General features: G+C 40.6%; 2 protein-coding genes across 2 annotated transcripts in view; one reads left to right on the top strand and one right to left on the bottom strand.

The window, feature by feature from the left end:
* The window catches only part of vps50 (VPS50 EARP/GARPII complex subunit), a 73,372-nt gene that overhangs the window by 3,895 nt on the left and 43,176 nt on the right, over positions 1-26,301 (bottom strand). The window contains exons 34-37 of the transcript XR_015854807.1: positions 23,890-23,996; positions 20,781-20,938; positions 5,136-5,234; positions 1,780-1,867 (exon numbers count right to left, since the gene is read on the bottom strand). The gene's annotated coding sequence lies outside the window, so the exon portion shown is untranslated. The remainder of the gene's footprint in view (positions 1-1,779; positions 1,868-5,135; positions 5,235-20,780; positions 20,939-23,889; positions 23,997-26,301) is intronic.
* Positions 3,108-25,333, top strand: calcr (calcitonin receptor). The gene is made up of 21 exons (XM_088364549.1): positions 3,108-3,419; positions 13,678-13,742; positions 15,081-15,327; positions 15,413-15,498; positions 15,586-15,706; positions 15,787-15,897; positions 15,962-16,074; positions 16,359-16,431; positions 16,504-16,614; positions 17,161-17,273; positions 17,458-17,611; positions 17,686-17,796; positions 17,877-17,989; positions 18,305-18,396; positions 19,405-19,531; positions 20,452-20,605; positions 20,860-20,920; positions 21,020-21,086; positions 21,225-21,443; positions 21,971-22,012; positions 23,198-25,333. The coding sequence occupies exons 2-21, from the start codon at positions 13,695-13,697 to the stop codon at positions 23,414-23,416; spliced, it is 2,382 nt and encodes a 793-aa protein (XP_088220675.1). The 5' UTR covers positions 3,108-3,419; positions 13,678-13,694; the 3' UTR covers positions 23,417-25,333.

Raw genomic sequence — 26,301 nt, forward strand, 5'->3', positions numbered from 1 at the left:
GAAGGCGTTGTTCAAGAGAAAGGGTTCTTGGTGACTTTCACTCCTTCCCGCTCACACTTTGTAAGGAACTTAGTCATCCCAGTATAATGAGGAAGGAAGAAATCATGACTGCTGGCAGCTTCATTAAGACCTTGCCGCATATCTGGAGGGAAAGCAGCTGGAAGCCCAATAAATAGACACCACAAGGTCTGATAATGTCGTGATAGATAACATAAATATTGTGAAGCTTCTGGCAAAGATAGAATGTTAGTTCACATCATGCATGGTTGATTTCTAAAACAGTGTAACGCATTTGACGGCTGATCTTTTCTCTAATGTGTCGCATGAGAGATTTGATCAGTGACATTAAAAAAACAATGCTAAGCTATTAAATCATTAGATAGGGAGTATCCCATCATGCTCCTCCCACGTGAGGCGAACATTTCCTTTCTGTCCCTGACAATAAATATCACAATAACTGCGTGTTCAGGAGGGTATCTGTTAAAATGCTGCATTTTCTTGCAAAATAATTTTGATATATTTGAATGATAACAAATGCAAAGCACAGATCTATCTTCCATCACATAAGAGCCAGTGTGCATTCAGGGTGTAGTGATGAATTGGTCCCACTTAAGCACAGTCTTGCCCTTGTTAAGAAGTAATTAATAGTCACTTGCAGTAGGGCGCATTTTTCTTCTTTAAACCGAGAATACTTACTATATGCATCATGTTGACAACTACTCGGAATGTACGATTACTTCAGCATATTGTGTACTTAAAAGGTACAGAGAGTCCTTGCTGACCCCTGGTGGCACTTGTAATACATTAAATTAATTAAATGACATTTACAGTGCAACAGGATTTTCATTAATAACTACATTCATAAAAAATGACAATGTACAAGAATGTAAGATCAAAGATGTAAGTAAATCTATTTTCTTTCCCAAATTTTTTTCTAGCAAAGCACTTTTTTACTATTTTATGTGAAAGAAATTGCTGACATCATTTGGGTGATTGTTTTTGTAAACATCATTTTGCCCCCAAGCAACCATGATTATAAAGTTAGCATCAACATTTTCTTAGCATCCATCATCATCGTCTGGGTAAACACCCTATCACGACATCATGATTGATACACCGGCTGATAAAATAACAATATTTGTGGACTGCTTTTCACTGCTGATCTGCTGCCAAAATCTTGTTGTCCTCATCCAACTTACAGACACATTCAAATAAAATGATTAATAAGAGATTTGGCTGTGCTTTCAATTTCATTTGTTAATGCACGAGCCCCCTTTATGCAACTATTATTGAACTTGCCATTGGGCGCAAGCTACCCCTTAAACTCGAAATTGATTACACCCAGCTTTGCCTTTAGTATTGCAAGAGCAATTGATTTTTTTACAGGTCCAACGCTTGCATTTTATTTGATTCCTTGGACTTGACTGCAAAGATCCTTCTGGTGTTTACTTGCGAGACTACAGCAGACAACGCAAGGTTGTAAACAGATCCATCGCTTTCACTCAAGTGTCGGTATTCTATATTGCGGACTGCTATGCAAACCAACAATGGCGGATGCCTGCAACTCGCCACGTCAGACCGACAAGACAACGCTTGAGTTTTTAAAAATGAGGATAAAAATACAGAATTTATGATAAGTACCATTCAATCGAGTGCAATGTTTTTATAACTTTGTCACGCATGCAAATAATTGGCAAGATTTCATTCAAGTCCCGTTGTAATGTCAATGTCTTGTGTGTACAAGCCCAAAAGCGCCAGCGTGACTGACCAAATCAGTACCTTTTCCGCATGGATCTTCCATCCTGTGTCTCAAAGCCCAGACAGGATTTCCTTTTGGTAAACAGCTTAGAGAAAGTCCATAAAAAGCCTGCGAAACAAATATAATGTGATTGTTACTGTGACAGATTCCCAAAGAGTACGAGAGCAATGACATGATTGAGCTGGAACATGCACGTATCGCTTACTGAAAATATGCCTTCAAGTCTGACATTATTACCAAGGTAAGCGGAACGCAAGCTGGGATGGTTAAAGAGACTTTTACAACGCATGTCAATTTCAATGTTCATTTTGAAGAGTCATTTTTAAGATCTAGCATCCTATCGAGCACTTGGCAGACATTTATTGCATTTGTCAGATTGCAGGACCAAAAGCCAGAGAGTGAAACGAACAGAGCTGCTCCTCACTCATCCTTTTTGTGTGCATCATTATTCTCCAAAATCAAAGACTGCGGAGTTCTCCGCATTGATCCACCGGCCATCAATCCAACAATGAGCAGTAATGAGGAGGTTTGGACTGCTATTGGCAGCAAGTGTGACTAATCTAAGTGGGGGCATGCCAGCAGGCGTAGCTAATGAGATAATGGCGCTGTGAGATGACAATGGCTTCATTGCATGTTTTGTTTCAGAAGCAGGAAAAAATAAACAAAAGTCATACTCAGTAGAGCGCAGACAAGTTCAACTGGTAAGATGATTAACCAAAATTTGGTTGGATACTGGTTCATGAATGATGTAAGGAGAGTACTTAGACCTCCTCCAGATTTTTTGGGGAACCATCCCAACTAAGAACTAAAATAAAAAGAATAAATGTCCAGAACCAAAGCTATTTTCAATTTTGAAGAATGTGTTGTGACATATTATTCAAAGTTGCTGCAAGATGATCAACATTCTCCAACATCCGCGAGAAAGACAGATTAAAGTTACATTTGTGATGACGGACAAACACCAGCTTGTCAAGTCATGAAATGAAAAGTTGGTGAGCAAAATGACAAATATTTCAAATATTCATTGAACAGATGTTCTGCTTTTGTTTACTTCTTAGCACAAGGTTCCAGACCCAGTATGATGATACAACTAACCTACAACAACCTAACAACCATAGGAACCTCAAATCAAAAATCAGCAAATACCCAAATGTCAATTATCTGTCCTGGCATCTGGATCCAAGCACATTACAAAGAGGTTTCAGCCCCCCCCCCTCCTTCAGCTCTGCCAGCGGCGATATGCAAAAGTCATCACCCCTCGCTCCCCGCAGGTTTATTTCAACTAAACGCTAGGGGGGGTGTCCACGACGCGCATACACCAGACACGAATCCGCGCGCACTGGGAGCTGAAACTAGGAGGAGCTCCCGTTCAGAGCTGCTGATCGTCGGTGTATGAGAAGCGAGCGGCCAGTCGGCAGGCTGTCAGAGCTCCTCGCGGCCACACATTGGCGCCCTGCTCCGTGCGTGCAGACCTGCTCATTGAAAGATAGCCAGACACCTGCAAAACAACTGCACGCTTGCTTTCTTATTGGGGCTTTTTTTTTTTTTTTCCATGCTGGAGGAAAAAGTTTTGACTGATTTTGCAATTTACAGGGAGGAGCCGCTTTTTACACCCTATTGAAGCATTCTTGTGGTTGCTATTTATATCTACTGGAGTAAGGTAAGTCGTTATTTACTAAAATAAAATGTTCCACCATTTTAAGACGCATTTTGCGTGCAATAACGCTTGCTTATTTGGATTTTGTTGTTACATGGAAGGATACTTTTTTCCTTTTGTTTGATTCTCTAGCAAAGTAAAAATAGAGAGAATGTGACTGATCATCTTTATTCATAAGGGCGGAGGAGTAAAAGTCATTCAGAGGAGTCCTGCTGGAATCATTATTACAATCAGGGAAAGACTACTTGTGTCCATTTGTGTCTAATCAATAGAAGGAGCTATTTTCAGAGGTGGTTTGCAATATGCAAATAAGATCCTACATCGTGCTTTCAAACAACACTGGAATTGAACTCAAAATAATGAGCTATAAAATGAATTATGAATGCACGAAAAGATGGGTCTTGTGCCAAATCCAACAGCTTGCACGTATTTACTTTTGGACTGAGGACATATTTACAAATAGAGAAGGCAAAGGCATTCAGTCACAGACGCGCCTGTCCCCACAAGCATCATTAAATACGGGCCTCCCGTGAGGCGAGGTGACTCAACTGTGTTAACTAGCTGCTGTCTTAACATACAAGAGTGAAGAGCAGCTTTGAGGCACATTCTCAACACCGCTGTGCGATTGAGAAGATGATAGCAGCCAGAGAAGTGAAGCAGGCTGTCAGAGGAAGATGAGGGGGATGCAGCTCAGATGGAGAGAAGCACCAATGAGGGGATCGGCGGTGACAGGCAGACTGAGATATGCGCAACACCCCGCAGACCCGTTTTTAGTGCCTCGCGGATCACTTGGTCATTCATCTGTCTGTTCTTGAAGAGGTCAGAAAAAGAGACCCCAGACTCGCTGCTACCTGTTCTTATTTCACCCAGTCATCACGCTAATATCACATGTTTTATTCATGAAGGGGGGGGGGGGGGCTGAATGTCACTCTTTGCTGGCATCTTAATTGGCTCCATTGACGCACGGCTTCATGGCTTCAACGTGTTACAAATCAGAGCTCATCAAGAAGCCCGCGTGTCTAAAGGTGTCACGGCAGAAAAGCCCTCACCCTTGACCCCCCCTGCCCCCTCCCTGTGCTAATCAGCTATTCTGAAAATATGAGCAGCAGTGAACAATTCACTGATTGTTCGCCGCTGTGTTGTTCTGTAATAATCCATAAAGCTGCATGCTAGATTGTGTGTCTTAATGAAATACACTAATTGGCGCTCTTTGTTTGTTTGCTAATGCACAAGTTGAACTTGTTAGTGGAGTATATGTTACTCAACTGTGGGCTCCAACAGTGAACTTATGGATCCCACCCCCGCACCCCTAAACCACAACTGTGCAGTGAACTGTTACAGTATTATCAATAGGTGGTGCTAGAGCAGAGCTGACAATGCGTGTGTTTTTTTTTTTTTTCTTATTGATGCAGTGAAATTATTTCAAAACATAGCTGCAGAGACAGCCAATTTTCTTTTGCAGCTGCTTTTATGTTGCTCAGCATTCTCTGCGAGTCTTTTGAAATCTCTTTTTCACCTATCTTGTCACAAATCTGTGGGAACCACCTGGAAGGTACAAACTTTCTCTTTTTTGATATACTTTCTCGTCTCGGGAACACTGTACCACCCTCAAATGGAAGGCAAGTAGAATTTTGTCTTGGCATTCATATGTTCAATACGCCCCACTAGTCTAAACTTTGTACTTGGACTAATATTACATTTGTGGAATGAAGTTCTCACCTCAGAAATGCTGTTCATGTTTTAGTTAATCAACCTTGTCATAGAGTCTCCAGCCAGGATGTTTTCAGGAGGGGTGTCATCAGAAGTAGTCCGGAGAGACTGGAAGAATTACAGAAAGGCTTATAAATGGAGTGACATGGGTGGAGAAAAAAAAAAAGGTCAATTTTGCCCTAAATGTTTGCCATGAAACTTCACTCAAAACTCAACAAACCACTTTTTGTGAGTGTCATGTTCAAATATGCAGCCCTCCACTGAAGGATTATTTCTCAGTCTATTCCTCCAGTTTATAATTGCTCTAATCAGCATTGACATTTCAATTGATAAAGTGCATAAGCCAGACACTGTCTATATTCATCTCCCCCCAAATGTCACAATTTCAAAAAGTGTCATCTTCAAGATGTTTGCCTCATGAGGATGAAAACACGAAAGGTCACATGACTAATAGTTTAACATTCAGTACCGGTGATTTGTCGGCATCAACAGGAAAATGTGAAAATTGTTTGGAGCGTGGCAGTTCTGTAAACATGGCTTTTGCTGGGAAAGTTAACAACTCCGCCAAATGTTTTCTTTTAACCACTACATTTGGAGGACAAACAGATATGATCTTGTGACTCCTAAGAAATACTGCAGAAAGCGCCTGCGTGACATTTTGGGCTCATCTAAACTCCAGATGCCCGTTGGCTTGAATGGAAGGAACCAATAAATGTTGCTCACGTTCCTCGCCCAAGGCCAACACTGTGAGTGCGTTAGGACACATTGATCATTTTGATGCGGTTACACAGCCACACCACTTATTGATTTCCTTTGCTCCTTTTCGTCCTTCTTTTTTCCATCGTTTAAGCTCGTTCTTGTCTACCGGCTATTACTAGTACGGTCAACAGTAATGTGGCGTCAATTAAGCATTGTACGATTGATTGCTCGCATCAGAGAAAAGTGCTGAGCTGCTTTTCGGAGAAATCACTTTCTTGGATGCTGCTTCTGCGGTTGGCATTTTTTCTGGAACTTTAGAAGCACATTTGTGCAAATCGGGGATCGTTTGAGCCTTAAAAAAAATCCAAGAGCTACAACCTCGTCGAAAGTAACCCTTCTCTTTATCACTGGTCTTTTTTGGGTTATTTCCACATTTCTGGTTTCTATCTGAAGGTTGGAGAACGTGTGCTGTCTGTGACTCATACTCTTAAAACTGCAGCAGTGGAAGATGTTTAGTCTTCATGACTGACTCAAGGAACTCCAAAAGATACTTGAGAGGTTTTCTGTGCCAAGAGATGAGTCTGTCGCGCTCCTGCAATGTTCACTGCAAAGCTTCTCTCAATCACTCAGCCTTATCTTTGGCTCATGTTTATCCCCATGGACGTGCTTTTCTATTTGTCCCTTATCTCTTCAATGCTAATTGAAATAGGGTGTTAGTTTTCGCTCTCTCTGTCATTTTCAACTATATTAGTCCATGTGGAAATAATTTGGCTTGTATCATTTTGGTTCCAGGCAATTCTTTTGATCAGGGCGCCCATCACCCTGCTTTTGTTTGCAGCTTGTAACCGTCAGACCCAAAAGACATCCCACCCTTCTGAAGACCCGGGTAGAGTGTACACTGTGGTCTGAGGGGAAATGTAATTAATGACTTTCGGCTGAAGTCCAGCAACAAAATGTTCGCTGCGTTCCCATAACGCTGCTGTGTCTCCGTTCCAACTGTCTATCAATGCAATCGGGGGACAAACAATGTGCGTGTCCAAATGGGAGCTGAAATGCAAAGCCTTTGATGACGGCTTTCCAGATCTGTAAACATTCTCTGACTCGGCTTGAAACTGTTGACGCAATAAGGCAAATAAGTTGTTATTTCTACATCTGCTCAGATAGTTCAATTAACTGTTGAAAATCAAGTCATTGAACACTAAGATGTGCTTGATTACAAAGCGAGGCAATTAAAACTGCTTCTGTTACAGAATTTCAAGGGAAACGCAATAAACTATAATAATAAAAATGAATATTGAATTGCATTAGTGATCATCTCCAGAGACCCTTCACAATTAGTTTCTAATTACCAAATGACAAACAGTAGTGCACTTTGGTGGATCATTTTATTTCTGTACTAATGATGCTAATGACTGAGAAAAAAAAATGAAATTAGCAGTTTAAATCTGTTGATGAAATGTATACCTTTGGCTTTAAGGAAGAAAAGAGGGCCTCAGAGTGCAGTAAAGGCGTTTCTACCACCCAGTTTAACAAAGGCACTTTTAAAATGAATGACTCTAGTCACGAAGCAGTGTGTTGCCAATGAGTCTGTCTTTCACTTCATTTCAATGGTGCTAATTCAAAACTGCGATAGGAGCAATACAGAACATTCCGTATGTGCCCGAGCACATCTTCTCACTTATTAGTCGATAATAGGATAATTTTCAGCGTAGTCTGCTGGCTTAACTTCACCCGAATTCTAAGTGGTTGTCATGGACACGACACATTTGACGGTAAAGATGTCGGATACGGAGCAAAGGGGAAAAGCCGAGGTTGCGTGTGTCAATTAAAGTGCTCGTGGCGTGCATGGTGGCTGATGATAAGCAGACTCAATTATTCGAATAGTATCACAATGATAATAAAGGGAAAGGTGTTGAATTCCCTTTGCACGACTTCATTCATCACAAAAAAAAAAATGAAACACTGACTTGAAATCAGTTCTTGTCAACCACTTGACTAATGACAAGTTGAGATCATGTGACATGCTTGTCGGCTGCTATTTCCTCCCTGGCGCCAGTTTGCAAAGGTTAACTGTCCACATTTAGGTACGGCCCATACTTAGTGGACGCAAATGAAAAAATGTATCATGCTTTTTATTTCCAGTGAGTCTATACGAAAAGTAAATCATCGTGTGTCCTCAAATGTTAAACCCTTACTTTGATAAAAGACCTCAGTATGTCTCGGGCAACATTTGCGGAGCCGTCAGTTGTGAACGTAATCTGGAAAGGGTATGGTGGAAATTTAAGGACTCGCAAAGGGTACATTTGTCATCGTCGCCGCTCGGAACTCAAATCGTTTATCAACGCTTTGCTAAAACCAACATATTGTGCTTTTTATTGCAAATGCAGGACAAGGGAAAGTCTAAAAGACTGACTCCTCTGTTCCCACCGCTAATACGGAGAAAATGCTTTAATCAATTTGCTGATAAATTGTTAATAAAAACATATTTGTTGCTGTGGTCCTCACAGGTCATGAACAGAATGAACGCTGCAACATCACTTTAAAAAAACGGGATAAGATAAAAAGCCTCTGTAAATAATTTAATTATTTCACGCATAATATTAAGAAATAGAGATTACAAACATTTCAGCCTTACACTTTGGAAATGACTGCAGCGCCGGCTAAATCCGTCGGCTCATTATTCATGCCCCTCTTGAACCGTATCTGTAATAGGTTTAAAAAATACATGAAATCAGTGAAATATGATTATAGAGAGGATATGAATACTCGCATCTTGGGAAATATGTTTTTATTTTTTCGCTTGCCAAAATCATGTAACCGAGGAAATACAGGAAGAAAATACACAGCATACGCCCCCACATTGTCTGTTTTTTGTGTTTGATATAAATAAACAGAACCAGGGCAGATTTAAATTTTCATTGCACGTGCCATCGTGAACAATGAGTCAGTATTTATAGAAAAGAGCACTGGAATTGTGCACTGCACGTATACATCATAAAGACACAAAGATTTTGAGCTGCAAGCTGAAGCAGCAGATAACTTGATACGGCGTGGATGAATGAAATCCGTGTCAGTGCATAAAGAAGAATTGTTTGAAAACCAGAAAATACAATTCCAAGATGTGTTCCAGCTAATACTAAATATGACAAACTTACCTCGCATAATTATTTATATTAGACTGTACCTTGGAAAATACTCAAATGTACCGAATTGGATTTTACTAGCACTCCTACACGCTTGCCTCGAAATAGTTAAAAATGAATTATTTTTAGTTTTTTTCATTTTAATTTTTGCGGTAGCGCAAAATTGCCTTGCCAAGATCACTCCCAGCTCAAACTCTTTGACAACCGTTTTGATTTTACATAGAAATTGCAATTCTTTGAATGTCACAACAACAATTTGTATGGAAATTAAGTCAAACATGGGGTTCGACAATGTCCATTAACGGGTGTTTGATGGATGATCAAGGTGTACAAAACACAACCATGACCTTTTGAACTTGTCAAATATAAGGCATTACTGTTGTATCCTGTATAGGATTTAAAAGGAGTATTTTCTATAGTTAGCAGAAGAGTTTTTCAGGTAGGGACAGTAAGGAGTTGTCTTTCTAAATATACCCAACTGCTTCTGTGTGTAATTATGGATGTCAGCGTGCAACTGGTCTTATCAGACACTCCAGAAATGTCTGGAGTGAGGAACACCTTGGAGAAGCTCGGGAGATATGGGAAGGCGGAAGACACACAGCAAGCTTATTGTAAAATCTTTGAGACTGAGCTACTATATCCTCACACCTTGTTTTATATATTGCTTCATTCCAGTGTGCAGCGACGGAACTATTGGTTTCGGGCTCAGCGCCAATCATGCTTCATGCGGATAAGGCTTTTTCTCACCGCTGGTTTTCAATTGCCTTGTTTAAGATGAAGATTGAGTGGAAGGATTTGGCTGGATGTCTGCTTTTAGGGTCTCTGATCTCTCTCTGCGGGATTCATTTTGTGTCTGAATGTCTTTCTTGCGCCAGAAGGGGTTTACTTTTATCTCAGTCTTGTGCCATGTTACACCTGTGGACCGTGTCTCTTCAATATGGTAGTTTTAAGTTATTGGGATTTCATATTTTTTTATTGCCTTGATTATCTTCAAGCTGGAATGACTAATAATATGAGTCTATTTCATTTTTAGTATTGTGGCTTTTCCAGGACTGACTTTCTTCCAACTAGTAGCTAACATGGCCTAGCGGATATGACTCTACCTGATGCTTGGACGAGAGCTGAACGGAGAGAGAACGCATTTTTCTATTTTTTTTCTTAAATCCCCGGAGTGGGGAATATGTTTTTTAAGCCAACACGTCCCGAAAACGGAGGGAAATTGGATTTTGCCACATCAAATACCCCACTTCACACGTTTTTTAGTCTCCCTGTGGTACATGAAGGGAATACATCGGGCGGCTCCGATTTGAGGCTGCTGCAGTCGATCTTTGTTTACTGGTATCACGGTGAGGAAATAGCACTGAAAGGATTATAATGACAGAGATTGGCGAACAAAACAGATGAGTGACAGCTTGTCCTGGAGCTAACCTGCTGGTTCGTTCAAAGGTGAACAAAGCTTATGAAGCATGTCGCGTGAAATGTGTTCCGATGTGATTTACAAAACGCAAGTATATGCAAGGACTGACAATAAATGACGAGACCAGCGTATGACGGATTTACTTTTGGCGTTTTAAGCGTGGTACAGTACCCTCTTTCCTTGTTATTGAGACTCAGCCAAAGCATTCAGTCACACTCCATTGCAAACTTCCACCTGGCCAATAAATTCCTCATGAAGCTTTGACAGATGATTATTTACAATATCTCTCAGCAGACTGCTCCGTGACACTATAGTCATTTTTTTTGTAGCAAAAAAAGAGTGATCCCCCCCACCGCTTCTTTCATTGCCTTGCGAGACCCACATCATCACTCTTAAACACTGAAAGGTTCACAATGTGATCAATTTGTGCTGTCTGAGAAGCAGCGGCATGAGCCAAGCTTCTAGTTGTTATATAATAAACCACACGTAGCGCTGTGTGCGAGACACGTCGCTAGCAATTTCAGGATGTTACGCAAATGGATAAGAGCATGTTGACTTTGGCATGTTTCACTCATGATTAATGAGCGCACCTAAAAGTTGTTCATCTTATTTATCTGCTGTAGTTGGAGTGTGGCTTGGGATGTACTTAAAATGGGCGGGAAGACAATGATAAGATGGCACCCATTTGATGCACTGTATGATCTGAAAGCGCTTGATGACAGCCAGACTGACAAATGAAATCAGAAAAAAGCACAACAGCAGCCTGGACATTTTGCTAATGGATCTGAACGAGGTCCCAGTTGATAACCGTAATAATGTTGTCTATCCCTTTAATCCCTTTTAAAAAGCCCAGCCGCTCAGTCTGTCCTTCTCTTTTTTGTTTTGAATCAGAAGTATGAATCAAGTATTTACTTAGTAACCAAAGTGAATTCTTTTTACCACAGGAGCCTCATTTTGAGCATCTGGAACACAAAAGCGTACAATGCTCTTCCGCTTCATCACTTCCAACCTTTTTTCATGCTCACCAGAGAATAAACGACAGGCTTTGAGGATGGAAGTAAATGTTTTCCTTTAGAGTGCCCGAAAGCAAGATAACAACTAAAGCAAGAGCAGAAGCTTTTTCATTTGAATTGGCATGGGAGCAAGTGATCTCCTAGGAAACATCATAAAAACAACATTTCTGGCTCCTGATAACTTGTCCAGGTACATCAAGAAAATGGTAGTTTATTCCTTCATGAGTTGTCCTCCCTGCATGGTGATGATGCTTCACTGGTCAACCTTGACAAGGATGTCAAAAAGAATTTGTGAGAAGCAGGATAGATACTAAACAAGAAAAAGTCTGAGAAGTCGACAGAGCAAGAGATACGGAAACAAACCCAAACACTCAAAACAATCCCGATAGACAATGGGCGAACGATAGTGAGACAAACTGAGGGAAGAAACGGAATGTTTAGATGAGATATAAAAATACATGTTATTTATTGCTCTATTTTTAGCTTTTGCCATCTCGTAGGCATGGCAACATAAACTGGCAGAAAGGTCACTTTGTGCATTCGTCAGACCACTTGTGGCTAGACATGACTCGAAAAGGCTCCAGAATGCACACTGCCCAATTTTGTAGTACGCCACGTTCAAAGACAAGAAGGACCAAAGGCAGTATGTCCACCTAACATTGCTTCTGATTAAAATAGCAAATTGGAACGACTTGATCTCAAATTGACAATAGATAAATGTCTGTTGGAAAAAAAAAAAAAGTCAACTGAGCTTACGTCTGCAAACACATATGTAAACAAAAAGCTATTGAGTCGACTACAATATTTACAAATTGATCCTGTCATCCCGAGGCGCTTTTCAGTCAATAGAGCTTGAAGACGCACGCGCAAGTCCTACAACATGACATCCACAATCTGTCAACAATCATTTACTCATCAAACTAATCCAAGCAGCCTTCATCATAGCCGGGAAAAGCGATGTCACATGACTTTATCCGGAGAAAATGAACAGTGATTGTGACATAGCAAAGCCGCGGACGAGCAGTGCTCCCCCATCGCCATCGTCACGGCGCATGTCAGGGAAATAAAGAAATGAAACGCATGAGTGACTCGATCTGCTTTGGTCAGCAAAATGGAAAGCGACGGAATGGAAAAAGATATCAACATGTATTGATGCGGCTTTGCAGAAAAAAAAAAAATCCATTTAAATTGAATGCATTCAGGGACATTTTCACTATAATACTCATCGGTAGTTTTATAAACACAAGATTGCGTTGAGAAGCATTTTCAATTTTATTTTGTGAATGATTAGTTTTGCTTAACTAAAGTAACCTTAAGGTGGTTTGGGGTCGAAATCACGAAGAGTAATGTGGTGAGACAGTTCATCGCCGGGGACCATCTTGGTTTAACTGTAGTAGGCTAATCAATTATGAATGGACCCAGAATGAGTCATTCCTGAAATGTTCCCGCGTTCTTAAATCCTAAGTGCTACATTTTTCCAATCCTAAAAAAGATCAATGCTATCAAACGACTGGAATCTGCTATTTTACCGGAAATTCTAATACAACCTTCATGGAGTAAACAATGACGGGCGGCAAGCAGGCGCCACAACCGTCTTCCACGTCTTGTCTGATTACATCAAAGCACTCCCTGGCCTCAATCTCGAGTTTTATTTTCAATATGTCTTGTGATTCGTCTTTCTATTTACTATTATTGCCATGTCATCCCATACAAAATACAAAAAAACATTTGATGAGTGGCTTCTCTGACATGTTTAAGAACCTCGTTTGGGCATGGACTTTAGTCTAAGTCTTTTCCCAAGTGCTCTACTGTGAGAGAGTCTGATATCCTCAGTCGTGCCCTTTTCACGCTGGCTTACAAGAACTGTCCACGCCGATTGATAACCTCCCTGATCGCCTTAACTGTTGACTGATGGCTTTCCTACAGTGAATCTTTGTGACCCGGAGAAAATAACAACCAGAATGACCTGCTAAAGCCAAGCATCAGATCATTTAACAACCCGCTAACAAGTTGTCAGTCTCTGTTAGCGCTACCTGCTTTTACTCTCCATTTAACGACGGCTTAGTTTCTCCGTCCTAATGATAGGGATGCTTTGTCTCCGTCTCGGGTACACTGGAGCCCTCTGACTCGGCTGCTTTGCATTTCAGATTAATGATTCCCAGTGACACTATTCTCCCGAGAGGCCGTAATCCTGATGTGAAACAATATTATGTTTGCTCACTCGGTCACTTTCACGGTTCAGAAGCAGGTTGATGAACGCTGCAATTGTTCTGTTACAGACATCGGAGGCGAAGATATGAAATTAGCTGTTAGCTGCCCTTGGATCCTTTGCTGCGTCTTAGTGGTAAGTTAGTCAAACATGCAGACAATGTCTTAGCGTCAAATTTAATATTCAACAGATGTAATCCGTTGCGGTCTTGTGACTTTCCTCAATTGATATTCACTCAGACCTAATATGTTTGAATTATACAGTAGATGAAACACATTATAAATTCTAAATTAAAAATGTAATTCTAAATTGAAAAATCATTTTATATATATATCAACTAAATTGCTACTTGTTTTGCCGTCTGACTGAAGCACTTTCTTTTTTTAAAGCCTGCAGCCAATCTTAAAGCGTTACATGAAAATATTTGAACAAAAGGAGGTAGTGGGATTATGTAACATGCCCCCCCCCCTCCCCCAGAGGAGCAGAATAATTTAATACATACTTGAAAGAGGTTGCTTCTAAAATAGCAAGGTTTAAGTAAAGGGCAGCCTTCTGAAACGGTTCTGGCATTTGCAGTCTTTAAAGTTTGCTGCAATCATGTTTTAAGATGGACATGCTTCTGAATTTAATTTTTTTTAAAAATGTTTGGAGTGGAAGATGGGAATAAATGAGAGCGGAAGGGCTTGCTGGTTCATCTATAAGAGACAATTGATGATATTTGTAAATGAATTCAACTTGATATGATATTTTAGGTCTTATTGTTTTGATTTCATTGGTGCTTTTGCCTCTTCAGTTGATTTTGGTGGTGGCCTGGTGGTCGTATGTATGACGTCATTTACTTCAATAATTGGAGTGACATCATATGTACGGCTGCTAAACTGCTACATGGGACGTCGGGACATCTGATCAACGCTTATGAGAATCGAGCGCCCCGTGTGGTCAACTAATGAATTGAAGCTGTCAAAAGGGATGTGGAGACTGGCTAGCAAAGTTTTAAAGTTTCAGAATGATGTGAGAGAAAAGAAGAGTTTGAGATTAGTCCTATAAGAAGCTTTTTTCCCCCCATACTGAACTTTGCAAGATAAGTCATAAAATAGCTTTTCTTTTTTTTATTCCCTTCAGTGAGCGCCATTATCAAAATCAGTATTTCACCCTACAGGCTTTTTCATCTATTGCTACCTCCAAATGCAAACAATACAGGCCAAGATAAGAAGCCTTTGATGGAAAGTGGTTTCTTTGGCAACCGTATTTGGATGAATATCATAAATGGTGAATGATGAAAGTTTCAAAGCGGGGCAAAATCCTTCAGTCAGCTTTGCAACAACCCATTAGAATTTCTAGATAGATGACACAAGAACCGACAGAGATGTGAAACGGACACATTTGGATGACATCATTTACATAGCGATATGAGGACAAGGTCATGTTTGCGCTCTACTTGCACTAACCCCTTGGTATGGTTGGTCCCTTCAGTGCGTGGTGTCAGCTGGCACTGAGTCTTTTCCAGAATCATCACTCAAGACAAGAATGAGTAAAGACAGATGGAAAGAAGCGAGACAAAGTCAATACAGATGTCTCAATACGTCCAACAAAGACAGTCTGCAAAACACAAGCAGCGAGAGACACTTCTGTGGAAAAATGTGGGATGATTTTTTGTGCTGGGAAGAAACACCAGCAGGTACATGGATAACACAGAGTTGTCCTAATCACACTCCTGCCGGTAAGATTTCTGGCTCTGAACTTTTTCGTTCCTAAATCCTTGATGACCTCATTAACCACCCACTTTGGTCTGGATCAATTTTCAGGAAACGTGACTAAATATTGTGATCAATGGGGTAAATGGGTCCAAATAGGTTCTACCTGCCCAGAAGCCTCCAAGGACACAACAGAGGTGTTTCCACACAAGTTATGGTTCAAAGCACTGAAAGAAGCAGCTGTGAAAACATTTTCTTTGCTAAGACTTATTTTCTTCCTATAGGACCTTTACAATAGACTCAAGGACGTCAATGAACATAGCGGGACTATAGAGAAGAGAATACGGGAGAACAAAGAGAGATGCCTCAAGAATATGAAACAAGATTCACCTCATAATAAAACAGGTCATGTATTGGTAGCGTTTGTCAAACAACTACGCAAATTCTATCATGGGAGTTCTGACTTCAGTCTTCCAATGTGACAGGCTTGTTCTGTAGTCACATTTGGGACGGTTGGCTTTGTTGGGATGACACCCCGGCGCAAACCTACGCCACGCAGAACTGTCCTGATTATTTCCTCAACTTTGAACCCTCAGGTGATACTTCAATGTTATGCACGTATGAAATATCTTGTACTTAGGAACATTTTTTTCTGTTAAGGAAAAGCAAGTAAATACTGTGGAGAGGATGGAGAGTGGTTCCGCCATCCTGAGAGCGACACATTCTGGACCAACTACACCCTCTGCACCAGCAAATTTGATAAGACGACAAGGGTAACAGACACACAAATCTAATGTAGTACCTATACATTTTCCGAGGCACTAAAGTTATGCGAGGAAATTTATTTTTGGTATTGCTTATTTTTTTTTGTCCATTGCTTGACTTTGACGTCATGTTTCCTGTCAGAGACTACAATGTTAAGTCTAAGTGCACTTGCTTTTATCTGCACTTTCCCGGGCAAGTATTGATTACCCAAGGGTTGGAAACGAACAAAAAGAGCTCCAGAGCAATCCATCATATTTTTTCAAAGGGCTACATCTTTTTTTTAATCCAACAGAAGCAGAAACTGCTTGAGAGTGAATACAAATGTCTCTTGAAAATGAGCCAAGACCCCGCCTTTAATGAATCAGGTAACAGGCCGTTGAAAGATCAAGATTTAATGTGATGTCCGTTATAATGTATGGGTTTTTTTTGTGCTCCAGGACTTTACTGCAGTCGGAACTGGGATGGCTGGTTGTGCTGGGACGATACTGCAGCAGGAACCTACGCCGCCCAAAATTGTCCAGATTACTTGTCGTATGCAGAACCCACAGGTCAGCAACAAGAAAAAAAAAAAACTTATTATCCAATATCAAGTCTTTAAAATGTGTCATTAGCAGGCAAGTTTTTGAGGTCCCTGAAGAAACGAATCCAAGCAGGTTAAAATGAGCAGATAGGTGATTCCCTGCTAGGATGAAGGTAAAGAGATGGCAGGCAGAGCTGCAGGTGGCGGATATGAAGGTGTTGAAGTTCACTTTAGGACTGACCAGGGGGGACAAGATAAGATATGAACACATTACAAGTTAGAAATCTTGGAGACAAGGTTACAGAGAGCAAACTTTTTGAAAGTGTTCAGAGTTGAGCTCCATATTGGTAGAAGGAGAAGTAAAACACACAGTGTTAATCCTTTGATGGTCTAAAGTGAGATTTTGTAAGATTTCCCGATGCTGAAACATAAGCCTGTGACAACTTTAGAGGTATGCAGTGCTTGACCCAAGAATGTTGGTTGAATTCTGAATGATAGGACCTGAGGGCAATTCTTAATTTCGGGTTTCAGCACGCAGTGTCGCATGTTTAATGCATGACTGTGCTCCTTTTAGAAAACGCCACCAAGTACTGTGGAGAGGACGGGCAATGGTATCGCCACCCGGACACCAAGATCACGTGGACCAATTTTACACTCTGTGCCGTGGACATTCAAGAAAGGCTGGAGGTATTGGTTCATTTGTTTTGAGGTTCTCAGGCATTCCATTTTTCTGGGTATGGGGTGTACCCGCCTTTGTTTCGGGAGAAATAGAGTTACGATTGACTGAACGCCCTGAAAATGAAGAACGCGCTAACAAGCATAACCAAAGTTATTCCGATTTTCCTAATACCCATCCCGACCGACCGTGCAGGGGGCGAGCGCACAGCTCTCAGGCGACACGGAGCAAGACTTTGCCAACAAGGCCACAGCGGTGGACACAGAGGAGCACGGGAGAAATAAAATCCTCGACAGCCAATACAAATGCTTTGAGAAGATGAAGAGTGATCCTCCTTATAACAAATCAAGTAATGACCTCACTGTTCTTCACAATGGTAGCCTATAAAGTTTTGTTTGTTGATTTTTTTTCTTCACTTTGAAGAAGTCTACTGCAGTCGCAACTGGGATGGCTGGTTGTGTTGGGGGGACACGCCAGCAGGAACCTACGCCTCTCAAAACTGCCCCAATTATTTTGTGGACTTTGACCCTACTGGTAAGCAGTAGGACAGTATCGTTAATTGTAATGGTCATTTTGCATGGAGAAAAAAACTCTATTTCTTTATATATGTGCAGAAAAGGCTACCAAGTACTGTGAGGAGGATGGGCAATGGTTTCGCCACCCTGCCACCAACAGAACTTGGTCAAACTACACACTCTGCAATGAAAACACAAAAGCAAAGCTGCAGGTAACGCTCATTTGGTGAACAATATTTGAGCAACTTCAATTAATACTTGTACTTTTACAAGATTTTTGATTTCAAGACAGTGTACAACAACAAACAATGATGTCAAAGCTGTAGAATTTCCAAAATCACCCATAATCTCATATATGTTTGCCAGTGAAATAAAAAAGTACCATGTCATTTTATTTAGTGGCCTTCATTTTCATTTAGACAATTGACTTGTTTGAAAATGACGAGCAAAAATAGAGTGTTTTGCGCCTTTGGGAACATGAATCTTTTTCTGTACTGTCACATTAAATGATATTTGTTTGTTTCTAGTCGGCGTACATCCTGTTTTACATGGCTATTGTGGGTCATGCCTTGTCCATAGCCTCCCTGCTCATCTCTTTGGCCATCTTCTTCTATTTCAGGTACTGTGACATTCTTCACACAGGTTGTCATGATGCTGAGATGCTAACAAGAGCATTGACCTCAAATGCTTGCTTGTCATTTTCCTCGCAAGGATGTGACTTGTTTTAGTGGCCAGGGTCTTTTGTATTCAAGAACATGATGTTGATGTTTTTCAGGGGATGTTCAGGTTCAGGGATTGTTCATTTAAGATGATCCAAATCACCATGCTGGCTGGGCTTCATTTTATTGAGCTATTTAATTATAAATGGCACCTGGAGTTCTTTTTATTGTTAAGTATTTAATTGCAATAGCTCTCCATCGGCCTTGCTATTATTGAACTTGTAAATGGGATTTGTTGCCATTTTAAAAGCAGCACTTGCAGAGAATCTGGATTGTGCGCGACACGCTGAAGGTACTGCAAAACTATCATTCATATCTTAGCAGATGCAGGATGACTAATCATCAGACCTGCTCAGGGAATATGAATCAACCCGACAAGTTGGATCTAGGCTTGTTTCTGCTTTCGTCTGTCTTCAGCTTTCTTTCGAGCAGAATCCTTTTAAGTATTGGGAGGCTTGATGTTATGTTAGAGGATCCAGATGTGAGGCTTACGTGGGAATGTTGACACTGCATTCCGTTCACGAAATAACATGCTCATCATTAAGGTCGGGTTTCTTACATAGATATTCTGTTCACATGTTTCCAAAAGTCTTCTAAAAAATATATAAGGTGTATGTAGTAGTTACTTCAACACAAACAAAATACATCGAGGCTTGTATGAGGTACAGAATACATAGGTTAGGATTATTTGATTAGAATATTTTGGGATATAAATGATGATACTCCTAATGTGTGTCCACAGAGCGCATATTCTTTGACAGTTTAGCTAAAATGACATCCCTCACGGTTGACACACTCCTCTAGGTTCAGATAAGATTCTATCAGTGTCAATATTTGCTGCAACTGCATGATGCAGTCTTCCGATATCACCACGCTGACATATTAATCCTAATCATCTCACCGCGCAGGAGTCTGAGCTGCCAACGGATCACGTTACACAAGAATCTTTTCTGCTCCTATGTGCTGAACTCTGCTCTGACCATCATCTACCTAGTGGCTGTGGTCAACAATCCTCAAGTTGTGGCCAGAAACCCTGTGAGTTTCCCCGTATATTAAATCTAGTCATGTTTGCGCTGGCACGTTTCCACAATAAACGAATGCCAACGTCGATAAGGAAGATGAGTTCCACTGTGGGAAATTAGGTGTAACGTATTCATGCTAAAAAAAATGAAGCTATAAAACCATCCATCCATTTGGTGTGTAGACTTTTTACATCCACTGTAAATGATTAGTCGTCTATATTTGGAATTTGGGGCAATTATTTCCCGCCTGCAAAATAGGACAGTTTATCTGTCATTGGACTATGTCTTTGATTGTTGTTCGGAAAATCCGTGGATACTTTATGAGTTATTCAAATCTCCAAAGTGGCCTCAGTATTTGAAAATAAATCTGTCTTGTAGGAATGCCTCACTACCAGGACAGGACATAAATAAACCTTTTAAGAACTAATCCTTTTTGGAACGAGTAAAAGATGTTCGCCGGCTCACAGAGTCATCTTGCTCAATCTCAATCTTAAAAACAAGCCCATTTGCATTTGCAAAAGAAAGATTGCAATTAGTCACGCCTGTTTTCCCGACTCGTGACTTTGATCTAACGATTTGTAGCAGCACACGTTTTGCTGCGAGGGATCCTTCGCAATTTCCAAGCGGTCAGGATTCCAAAGACACGAGGAGAATAGATCCGCGGCAGCTTGATTTGCAAAGCAGAACTTTGTGTGTGGCGGCAGACAAATCTTGCTCATCTGCAATTCAAAAAAGGTTCGGCAGGGAATATCTGTATTCTCTTTGGAGTCTACACAAATGGAGGACAATTGTGTCTAAGGTTGAAGCACGGTGTGCAATTGTCTTTCACTTGAAATAGAGTAGATAGGAAAAGTCTACACACCCTTGTTGGAATGCGAGATCATTGCTATTGAGCAAAATGCATTATACGTCCCTGTGTGGCCATCTTTGCAGGTAGGCTGCAAGGTGTTGCACTTCTTCCACATGTACATGCTGGGATGCAACTATTTCTGGATGCTGTGTGAAGGAATCTACCTGCACACACTCATTGTGGTAGCTGTGTTTGCAGAGGAGCAGCATTTGCATTGGTACTACCTCCTCGGTTGGGGTGAGTCTGCAACTTCTTACTTTGATTTAATTTTTAAATGCTGCTTATCTAAACGATGGGCCTGTTCTCAACTTGAAGTATGTGCTGGGCAGGGTTGTTTTATTATTTCTAGAGAATGCCTAACAGAATTCCTCGTCCCCATATACTGTAGCGTTGAAGCATTCAAAGTACTTACCGCTCACTGTAGCCTTGATGAAAACGAGAAGCATTTTCCTTGAGCCCTCAAGTGGCTGCCATTTTTTTCCATCTCCAAGGTTTTCCTCTCGTGCCTGCCTCCATCCACGCTGTCGCGAGGACGACATTTTTTGATGACAAGTGAGTATGCCGCCAAACCTGTCAACATACAGACTTGTGTGTGAGCATTTTTGCTTTGCACATCAGACCACACCGACTAAAGTGTTGTTTTTTTCGTAGCTGTTGGATGAGTGTGGAAACTCATCTGCTTTATGCAGTGCATGGTCCTATCGTGGCAGCTCTCCTTGTAAGTCGACTCGGTTCTATTTATAGCCCAGTGTCACAGTATACTGTCAAACAAATGCACGCTAGCTTATGATGAGACAATTCATTTGCATTTTGTGAGTCTCCATAAATCCTTTGCGGGTGTTCCCTTCTTCTGCAGGTGAATCTCTTCTTCTTGCTCAATATCATCAGAGTGCTGGTCACCAAGCTGAGAGACACGCATCGAGCCGAGTCCAATATGTACATGAAGGCTGTGAGAGCCACGCTCATCCTAGTGCCCCTCCTGGGAATACAATTTGTCATCGTTCCCTGGAGGCCGGAGAACAGGCTGGCGGGGGAGGTCTTTGAGTACATCATGCACATACTCATGCACTATCAGGTATGTAGGCAGCAATGAAGTTCCTGCCTCTAAATGAGGATTAATTGGCAGAGCAATCGCTAAGCGGTTGCGTGAGTTAATCTCGAAAGAACCAGTTTTGGACTCAATGTCGTGGAACAAAAAGGGAGGGAGTCAATTAACTCGTCACGCGCTTTACATTTTCTTCAACGGGAAATCGATTTTCCTCACGACCGAGCGTGTTGAGATTTTGATCTTGCTGATAATGTACTTTTGGGTTGCCTGAAAATTGACTGTCAATGTATTTACGGTTGAAAGATATTTGGAAAGCACTTGCCCATGATACATAATCTTTATTATTTCAAAAATGAACTATATTTGTATAGCATGAGACCTTTTATGGGAAGTGCAGTTAATTAAATTGCTTTGGGGTATTCCTGTTAATTAAGCACAGTTGAGGTGGCGAAAAGTGACTATGAAAATGTCGAGATGTGAATTGAATTAAAAAGCACCTGCATATTTTTGTGAGCTGTGGAGTAAATAATGTCACACTTGTAATTGTTTTGCAGGGTTTACTGGTGGCAATCATATTCTGCTTCTTTAATGGAGAAGTAAGTGACATTTATTCATATTCATATAGCAAAGCGAGACTTCCATTAGTACTAATCTTGTGCGCAAATGTATTATATTAGCAATGTCTATTTTTTTTAGAATTCTTTTCTTTATAATCTCGTGGAGGGCCAGTATTATGTTCAATTTTGTAGTGAGCAAATTAAGCAACAGGACAAATGAACTGCTACTTTTTCAGCTACACCACGTCGGTATCAATGCGGGGAAATTCCGGTTATCTTAAGCACATCGGTCCTAACCACAAATGGGGTTATAAACTAGTTTATAGAGGTGATAACTTTCAGTCAGGATGCGTGTGGTTACTTGCTTGACACATTTTATAAAGCTGAGATCTTTTTAGATATTCGCTTCAATGTGCAACACCGGTAACTATTTATTAAATGAAGCGCAGATATAAACAAGTGTTGCTCAAGCGATGATAAAAAAAAAAATAAAGACAATAAAGTGTTTGAAAATGAAATGGACAAGTTATAAGGGGAAAAAAACACAAGGTAGTAAATGTTCTATGGAGAGAACAATGCAAGGAAGAGATTTGAGCACTCAGCATGTGCAATTAAACGCAGAGTGGTTGTGCTCTTGTCTAAAATTAGGTCAAGTTCTCATCCATGCTCATTACAAAATATGTTTTCCAATGCTCCAATCAGTTCACACGAACAATGTTTGAGAGACGTGTCTAGAAGGGCGACCCTAAGGGAGGGTTCATCTTCGACCGTCGCCAGAGAATCAAAATTGTTTGTTTCTTTTAACTGACTAATTGTGATCCCTTCATGAGGATTGACGGGGGCCGTGTTCCGTTCGGCCTTTTCATTGAGTTATTTTATTTCAAGGCCAAACTGCACAACCAGCATTACGTCCACAATGGCGCCTTTGTAATGCGAGGTCATTGAAACAAACTGTCTTTGTGATGCCAAGCGCATGGACGTGGACGTCCTCGTCGCTCTCTTGGCTCACGATGACAATTAGTTTTGTCATTTTTATTATGAAACCATTTTTGCATGAGTGTGTTCATGCACTGTCAGAAATGACAGCATGAGTCGGGTCTTACATGCAAGATAATGAACGCTTTTGCTAATTGGGGGATGGCTGATTTCTCACTAATGATTATTTTAATCAATGAATTCATAAACTTCAGTTCTGTTATATCTTGTTAAAATCCTTGCGTGCAGGTGCAGGCCGCTCTGAAGAGACAGTGGATGCAGTACAAGACCGAGTGGGGTCAAAGACGAAAGGACCACTGCTCCATGCGCTCCACGTCCTACACGGCAACCTCCATTACAGAGGTTCCTCCCTTTATGTACCATCAAGACGGCAACAGCGAACACTTGAACGGGCGCCACACGGACGACTCGGAACTGGTGGCGCTGAAAGTGGGCGAGATTCCCTGAGTCTAGCAAACAGCACGGCAATAGTGGAACAACAACTGCCACGTAGTTGCGACTGAATCTGAGGCTAGTTTGTTTAACCCTCGGGCCAAAATGCGGACGAGGGGTTCAAAGGGCGACTGGGAAGGAGGAGGAGTCACTTCTATCACTTTATCGCAGCTGCTTTGCGACAATGCCGATGCTTGTGAGACTTATGACGAGTCACGCTGGTGGCGAGGAGACGGAAATAACTGTGATGACAATGTAATTTGTTCGAGAAGACGTGATGCAACAAAATCCGTTTTGATTTTTCCCTACTACACCAAAGGGTACGGGATGCTGGTCAAAGACTAAAGGGGGACGTTCTATGTGAGCACAAAAGGGGGTACTAAAGACCCTTGTTGAAATGCCAGATTTTTGTGAGCTCAAAAAAATAACATCATGATAAATCTATTCAAAACTTCACAGCGCTTTTCATCACCAAATGGACAACATACCTTCAGTGAAGCAAGCTGGTGGTGGCTGTTGGACTTAGTCAAGGTGGAAGGAATTTTGAGCAGTTCCAAATAGGAATCGGTGTTAGCACACAACCGTTACGAATCACCTAGAAAGAAGGAGAAAATGTCAGGGAAAGCCTACTGGAACATCTGAACTTTATTTGTGATGAATCAGAATCACTTGAAATGGTGGCACGTCCGCAGTTAGAAGAGGGTGAGCATACTTATGCAAACATCTCAGTTGTGTATTTTAATCCCCTCTTTCTAAAAGATTAAAGACAAAATAATTGGTTTTGACAGAAGAAAAAGGGAAAACAGTTTTGAAATGATTTATCTTGAGATTTGAACAGGGATGTGTAGATTTTACAGCGGTAACAATACACCAGCATCACCAGTCTGGTCACATGCCACGAAATGTTACCAATTATCATCAAGCTCTGGAATTGTGTAAATAGATACATGATTTTTAAAAGGAGTATTTTGTTTTTTATTCCGATTTTATTATTTCTCATTCCTGAGTTTAGCACTCCTTGGTTGTTTTGTGATGCCACACACAAAACCACTATGCCATTTTTGCTGATGCTCAACATCATAGGCCTGAGAAGTAAGCGGAAAGTGAAATGTGCAAAAGCATACAAAAAATATTTATAGAAATATACTCTACCCCAAAGGAAGTGGGACAGTGAGGCCAATTTTTTTATTTTTGGAGAACACTGAGCATGTTTGATTTTGACTTCAAAAGAGAAATATGAGGCAAGAGTTCAGCAGTTCAGATTTTATTTCCAGGTATTTAAATCGGGATCTGACACAAAACTTTATCGGAAGGCCAGACTGGGATTTGCCAAAAAGTACACAGATGAGCTCCAGAAATTGTGGGCCAACAATTTATGATATTTTGTTTTTTGCCTCATACTCATCCTTTAACATCAAACCCAAATGATTCTAGTCTACAAGAGGTGGCCAACTTCCTTTAGAAATTAAGGAGAGGTAGCTCTTGTTTTTTTTAACCAGAATTTAAAAGTAGAAAAAAAAAGATTCAAAAGCTTTATCATATGCCACATTATAGAATATTGTATTTACAAAAGTCATTCTAATGTCTTTTGTTGCAGGTTAGAAAAATGATAGTGACAATCAATCTTAGCAAATGACCTTCATCTTGTGATGAGTATTTATTTTATTAACAAGTATTTATTTTAGTAAATTTCTCACTCATTTTCAAAATAAGGGTCTGTCCGTGGTGAGAGCTTCTGTGTACATTATCTGCATATGTGGAAGTTGCCACGCTTTTTTGTGAGGCCAAAATGCATACATTTTATGATTTCTGCACTGTGACACCAGTTTGGTGGATTCCTGTGGTTTGTTTTGTCTCCTTGTCTCTCTCGGCTTTGACTGACATCGTTGCAAATGTGATGGTAAAAAAATAATGTATTTTTTAAAAGCTTGACTGAGTGATGTTTTTCCACCCCGTGATAGGGATATTTTTTACATGCTGGGCTTCAGTCTCATAGAATGACAGGAAAGAAGAGAGACTTCATATTTGTAGTGTAAATGACATTAGAAGGGCTTTTTTAAATTGTAGTACAGTGGTGCCTTTAGATATGAGTTTAATACATACTTGTATCGCAAATCATATTTTCCCGAAATGAAATAAATATAAATGCCATTTACGCATTCCAGCCTCCTCCAAAAAAAGAAAAAAAATGTATGTGCTTTTTATGAAGTACAATGATAAATTGTAATCTATAAATACATCATCATATTTATATAGAATGTAACGAGTAAAATTTGCATCATAACGAATTGTGGCTTTTTCTGATGTGACTGGGCCACCGGGGGGCAGTATAATGCAGTTATGCAGGCAATTTGAGAAGAGTCTCATCACTACTTTGAGTCCGTGAGCCGTATTATATTAGTAATACATTCTCGTTACATCATCTGTCAACAAGTGTTGCAGCGCCGTTTATGTATCAAAATCCCTCTGTTACTGCCATGGAGATGCTACTACTAAGCCCATAAATGGCATTTCCCATCATGAGTTAGCATTAAGCTAGCAGACCTGAAGACTAGGTTGTGTGAATACATATTTTATGTGTGTGTTGGTCTTCCGACAGAAGTTGTGCTTGTTGTGTAAAGAAAAAAAACAAACTCAAATTGGGTCACTCGTATCGAGGCACCACTGTACTTCGGAATTCATATTTATCCAATCTTTTTTTTCTAAAGGCATCTTTTATATTAACACACATGCAACTGATAGCTGAAAGTAGGTTAGAATTGACTGACACCTCAAATCATAGTCGTTATCGTCATACCGAGGGCGCCACATTCACTCCTTTTACGGCAATAATTTCTGCCTTGCTAGAGACGCCAGTGTAAAATATGCAATTTCAGGCTCTGCTGCATCCGAATGACGCT

This window comes from Syngnathus floridae, chromosome 21 (assembly GCF_059516105.1).
Source record: "Syngnathus floridae isolate MCC-2025c chromosome 21, RoL_Sflo_1.0, whole genome shotgun sequence".
Lineage (NCBI taxonomy): Eukaryota > Metazoa > Chordata > Actinopteri > Syngnathiformes > Syngnathidae > Syngnathus > Syngnathus floridae.

Coding starts and splice junctions, on each gene's coding strand:
- calcr (XM_088364549.1), top strand. CDS start 13,695: ATGAAATTAGCTGTTAGCTGCCCTTGGATCCTTTGCTGCGTCTTAGTG. Junction 17,274..17,457: donor ACATTCAAGAAAGGCTGGAG/GTATTGGTTCAT, acceptor CCGACCGTGCAG/GGGGCGAGCGCACAGCTCTC. Junction 19,532..20,451: donor AAGTTGTGGCCAGAAACCCT/GTGAGTTTCCCC, acceptor CCATCTTTGCAG/GTAGGCTGCAAGGTGTTGCA.